Source organism: Musca domestica, unplaced genomic scaffold (genome assembly GCF_030504385.1).
Source record: "Musca domestica strain aabys unplaced genomic scaffold, Musca_domestica.polishedcontigs.V.1.1 14, whole genome shotgun sequence".
NCBI lineage: Eukaryota > Metazoa > Arthropoda > Insecta > Diptera > Muscidae > Musca > Musca domestica.
The window spans coordinates 13079841-13085840 of NW_026712192.1; the positions used below are offsets into that span (position 1 = coordinate 13079841).

Here is a 6000-nt window from a genome sequence, read left to right on the forward strand (position 1 = left end):
ACTCGTACAGCTTACATTTATACGGCAACCCTTTTTCGAACTGCGTCCAACTTAACGTGATTGTTGGAAAATGTATTTGGGGAAATCCCTAAAAGCTAATTTATCACAAATTTCCTCGTGTTGTGTAATTTACAGACGTAAATATTAAAAAAGTGTAAGTTCGTCCGGGACGTACTTTGATACCCTCCACCATTTGGTACAAATTTGGCAATTTTCAAAAAGTTAAAATCCATTAAAAATTCTGTTAAAATCTTAAAAATACCGAATTTAGCCGTATATTAGGGTATATACGACGACGTGGACCTGCATACGCAACTTTTGTCATAAGCCTGCACAGACAATTTTCTGGCATAGGCTGTAATATCCATTACGAACCTCAAATACAAAATTGGAAATAATTCCGGTAAATAATGTCCCTAAAATCATCCAAACACCGTATATCTGGGGTATCGTTATATGGGGGCTATACGAAGACGTGGACCTGCACGGACAATTTTCTGTCACAGGCTGTAATATCCATTTCGAACTTCAAAGCGAAATTTAAAACAATTCCGGTAAATGATGTCGCTAAAATCATCAAAATACCGAAAATCGGGTATTTTATTGTGCCCACGTAATGGATAACTAGCCCAGAGTCCAGACATAAACTCTATAGAGAATTTATCGAGCTATCTCGATAGAAAAATCCGCCAGCATACCATATCTTGAAAAGAAGATTTGAAGAAAGCTTTTTTGGAAGAATGGCAAAAAGTAGCTTTTGCAAAAAAAAAAAATTGTTAAAAGTATGCCAAATAGGCTAAAAATAGTAAAAAAATAAAGGAATGCATACAAAATATTAATGTCTAGAAATATTTAAAATTATACGAAGTGTACGAGTTTGGCTTTCGCATTGAAATATGAAATACTTTAAATGAATTAAAATATTAAGTTTTTTTTTAAATACTTAAATAGTGTACTAATAAAATGCAAAACAAAACATTTTTTCTTGGAAATTTTGATTTTTTTAAGTTATAAGAACAATAAATTTATTTTCTTTAGCTGTACGAGTTTCGTTTAGAGCTACTGTATATTTTTTAAGAAAGACACGTTTGAAAGGAAGAAATTATTTTTATATTTGTGATTTGTGAACGGGTTAGTTCTTGTACGTAATTCTGAGAGAGAACAATGTTGTTCGGTTTTTGGAATGGAAACATGCTAAAACATTTGAAACTGCTCTCCATTTAAACAATTCTACATTTTACCCATGGTAGATGAATATAGTTAGATGCATCAACGCTTGGGAATATTGATATGTCAACAATTTAAAATTATTTTTTTAAATATAAGTAGATTTTTATATGTTTTCTTATACCACGTCAATCGGAGGTTATTATAATTCGAGTTTTTTTTTAACAATTTTTACAAATTTAAATGATTTTTCATTCAACACTTTCAATTTCAAAATTGGTTTGACAGTTCATTGTCCCAGCAGCTGTGTCGATGCGTCTACCTATATTCTTCTACCATGACATTACTCTCCATTTCAAAAATTCTACATTTTACCGTTATTTTTATTTCTTTTTATTTACTGTTTCCTTCACACCAATTCACTCTTCAGTTTCTTGGATTCCTTTTTGGCACCATATTCGCTCACTACTCTCTACGCCAACCATGTAAAAGCTACTACTATTATTGACAAATTTGCAAATCGAGAACATTTTGACAGATGACTTTATTGACTTTGCTATCTCGCAGCCGGTTAATTTTAAGGAATACTTGGTAAGGATAAAACATACTTTATAGGTCATTCGAAACGTTATCGAAACATTCAATTTTATTTCAACTTTTTGCAGCCTGAAGACACCTACGAACTTTAGGGTTATGTCTTCTGAAGTAGAAAAAGCTCAGTCGGCTGCGCCGGCAGAGGACACCATCTTTGGAAAGATTCTTCGCAAAGAAATACCATGCAAGTTTATTTACGAAGACGATAAATGTGTGGCCTTCCACGATATCAATGCTCAGGCACCAACGCATTTTTTGGTAATTCCACGTAAACCTATTGTTATGTTGTCAAAGGCCAGCGAAGAAGATGAGAGTCTATTGGGACATTTGATGTTGGTTGGCAGCAAGGTCGCCAAGGACTTGGGTTTGGAAAATGGTTATCGTGTTGTCATCATCAATGGCAAAGACGGTGCTCAATCGGTTTACCATTTGCATTTACACTTCTTGGGTGGTCGTCAAATGCAATGGCCACCAGGCTAAGAGTTGGTGTGCCAGGCTTTGTACGACACGGTTTTCAAAGCATTTGCAAAATGTTGAAATAAAATAAAGATGTGGAATATAATTCCTTTTTTAAACTATAAAATATGATTTGTTTATTGATTATTATAAAACATTTGGTTCTATTAAAACATTTCTCGTTTGCGTCTGTGTGGGGGAGTTGGGTTTCATAGAATTTGCTGCCGTGGTAATATTGGTCATATTGTAGGGCATTGTCGAGGTGGTATTGTAGCGACGTCTATCTGTTATACCGCTACCATAAAAGCCTGTATCACGTGTCTGTTGTTTCTTTTCAATTACACGATCGAAGAATCTTGACAATTTCACAGCATCTGTTGTTCCAGCCGCTATACTTCTTGGATCACGACAATTTAGCCATATTTCTTCAGCGCCGCATTGTTCAGCTGTGAATGGAAAAATTAAATGTTATAAAAACTTAATGAAAAATTGTAGTAAATATGCCAAGTCATTATCAGATATTGACAATAGATGTGCTTAGAGTGGTTGAATTTATCTCTAAAATGCGATAGTCTAGCATTTTTGATAACACAATTTGCGACAAAGCAATACAAACACCTCTCCCCAAAAAGTGCATGAAATGTATTTCTGTGTAGGTCCCTGCTCTGTATGAACTTGTTTGTATAATCCAAATGATAGGACCATTTTCCTTTCCAGCTATCCTATGTTAGTTGATATATACATTTGTTAGCATACTACATGACGGATTCCATTGCCTAATTTAAACATAAATTCGAATTTATTCATTACTTAGGCCCAAGGACGAACCGTATTCAAATTGGTAACAAAATTATTATTGTGCATCGAATATACAATATTCGGACAAATAGGACGTATAGACTACCATAGACTAGACATAGATATAAAAGATCTCGAACCGTACAAGACTTATTAGTTTGGATCAGTCAATACAACTGCAATTTTCTCACTATATTTATATTTGGTACTACACATTGCATGGAGCCTAGGAATACCCCTACTAGCTTAGTCTAAATCGATTCAGATATACACATAGTTGAGATAAAGTCTAGCTTATGTTGGGCCTTGGAAATACACTTGGCCTACCAAGAGTTTCGATTTGTCTTGATCCTCGTTAGAATTTCGCCAATTTCATATGGACGCACTATCCTTAAGTTAGTCTATAACAATCCGAATTAGAGTAAGGGGATATCGCTTATGCTGTACAAATTGGGTGAAAATGTAAAAAAAATGAACGACAGGGATTTATCTGAACTTATGAAAGTACAGCATGTTGTGTAAATTTACACAACATTTTGTTTGACATATGTTCTAAACTTCTACTCTTCACAGTTAGTAATATAATATTCATATCTGGTCTGTTCCAGAACTGCAAGAATGTAAAAGCTCTAACTACAATTGCCGATTTTCCCCTTATGATATCGAAGAAAATTGCAAAACTAGATTCTTGCAGGTACTGGAACAGAGTAATCATTAGCTATAATGTAAACTTCGAGTCGTTTTTTACCCATTCGCTGCGGAGACAATTGTTTTCGGTAGACAATTGTTTTCAATTCTTCAGTGAAAATAATTATGACTGAAACTGGTATCGGCACAGCGATCAAAGACATTGAAGTGTAAAGATAGGACAAGACAGAGTCAAGATATGGTAACCCTGTGAAAATACCTCTGTTGTTACGATATCATAGCAACATAATTACAAATGTTAACTGATTTAAACCGCCAAAGCAATGTGCAAATTTTCGGAAAGGTCCATGGAATAGAATTTTGAAACCAAAATTTTGGATTTTTCAAATTTTTATTTTATATCCGTTTCTGTAATAGTGGTTTTTATATTAACATGTCTCTGCCATGAGCTGTTACAAAGACCTAAAATGGTAAAGACTAGACAAAATGCATTTTGAGCAAATGGTTTGTGTCTACAATACATAGAGTAACAGCCAAAGACATAGAAGTGTAAAGATAGGACAAGACAGAGTCAAGATATTGTCACCAGGTGTAAATACCCATTTGGACAAATATTAGACGTTTGGTGAACAATAAAAGGCAAATCGGACGAAGTTATACATGGGAGCTATATCAAAATCTGAACCGATCTCGATAAAATTTAGCAAATGTATTTCTGAGCTGTATTTGATATATTTCCCCAAATATTGTTGTTGCAGAGTGCATATTACGTCGGCGGTGGACAAAAATAACAAATCGGATGAACAATATATATGGGAGATAGAGATATATCTGAACCGATTTCGATCAAATTTAGCACACATATTTTCAGGTCCAATCTGATCGTACGTGCAAAATTTCATACAATTCGGGCTGATATTACACGTTTGGTGCACAATAAAAGGCAAATCGGATGAAGATATATATGGGAGCTATATCTAAATTTTTACCGATTATCTCCAATTTCAATAGGGTTCGTCCTTGGGCCAAACATATGTTGTTGGGAAAATTTCATCTCAATCGGGCAATACACCACCTTGTGGTGTAGGGTATAAAAAGCCCTTAAAAGATTCTACGGCAAAGTATAGGATATAATTATAACTTGCATTTACTTTTACCTATTCCGCCTGCTTTCTGCACGGTTTTTGGTTGTCTCCTCTCATCCACCAAATCCAATTTTGTACCCATTACAAGTATGGGTATTTGTGCGGCTCCAACAAATTCCTCTGGATCGAAGGCGTTTTGTTCGTCATTTGCCGTCTTGTGAGCGCCAACATTACTTCCCGGTTTATATGTATCTTTTCCCTCTTTACTGAGTATCTCGAATAGCCAATCTCGTAAATTATTATGACTCTTACGATTAGTTAAATCATGTACCAGTATTATACCATCGGTGGGTGCATAGAAAACACTGCGTGAATTTTTGTGACTCAATGAACCACCCACATCGAATAGTTCAATGAAGTATGGCTTCTGTTGTGGCGTACCCTCTTTGTATTCGTGCAGTTTGACTTCGATGTTACAGCCCACTGTCCAGCCGGGTCTGTGAAGACTTTCGCCATGGGCTATTAAATGGGTGAGACATGTCTTTCCAACACCTAAAAGAAAATATTTGTTAATATGGCAATTTATAATTTGTTGTATAAAGAATTTTGGATGCAAGAAGGTGTTTTTCTATCTTTGTATAAAGTATATCCATCGGACGGAAAAAATATTGGACATACCTGAATCTCCTACCAATAAAATACGCACTTTATCTATTGTGTTGCTCATATTTATTAAAAATTAAACAATTAGTAAATAAAGAAACGTAGCAACAACTAGTAAACAATGCTTCTTCTTGTTCTAGCAATTTACTAATGTGTGATAACACAATATTTACAAATGTATGCGGTAGTGGTGGACGTACGTTACGTGAGAACTAAACACACCAATAAATCGTTACTTTTTAAAGAAGGGAAGTAAAGTATATATCAGATGGAATGTTTTTTACATATGTAGTGTCATATTTTCCATGTGTAGAAGTTTTTATAATTCACATATAAACAATATGACATTGCCAATAAGTCAGTAGTTCTTGCAGATGTATATGTAGACAATGAAATCAGCGAAATTTTGTCAAATGTATAAATTTAAAAAAAATGTAAACATATGATTACATGACTTTACCTCCGAGGATCGCCCATTTTTATCCTGATTAAAGCAACATACAGGTAGAAACATATACCCTCTGTGACGTGGGGTCTCGAAACAGAACCGATTACTCCTTCTGGTACGTCCACCATAACGGGTGACAAT

General features: G+C 34.7%; 2 protein-coding genes across 4 annotated transcripts; one reads left to right on the forward strand and one right to left on the reverse strand.

Annotated features, from left to right (window-relative positions):
* The first annotated feature begins 1599 nt into the window (after positions 1-1599).
* Positions 1600-2344, forward strand: LOC131801111 (adenosine 5'-monophosphoramidase HINT1-like). Its single transcript, XM_059119214.1, has 2 exons — positions 1600-1758; positions 1833-2344. Exons 1-2 carry the CDS (start codon positions 1706-1708, stop codon positions 2239-2241), a joined length of 462 nt encoding a protein of 153 aa, XP_058975197.1. The 5' UTR covers positions 1600-1705; the 3' UTR covers positions 2242-2344.
* Positions 2324-5618, reverse strand: LOC101896358 (rab-like protein 3). Of its 3 annotated transcripts, none has more exons than XM_020037939.2 (3): positions 5427-5618; positions 4809-5300; positions 2324-2663 (listed from the first exon to the last, which is right to left on the reverse strand). In XM_020037939.2, the coding sequence occupies exons 1-3, from the start codon at positions 5473-5475 to the stop codon at positions 2365-2367; spliced, it is 840 nt and encodes a 279-aa protein (XP_019893498.1). In that variant the 5' UTR covers positions 5476-5618; the 3' UTR covers positions 2324-2364. The 3 variants fall into 3 exon arrangements, with proteins under 3 accessions (XP_019893498.1, XP_011293869.1, XP_005186818.1); XM_011295567.3 differs by having other exon boundaries at positions 4815-5300; positions 5427-5606; XM_005186761.4 differs by having other exon boundaries at positions 4821-5300; positions 5427-5569.
* Between the last annotated feature and the right edge of the window lie 382 nt (positions 5619-6000).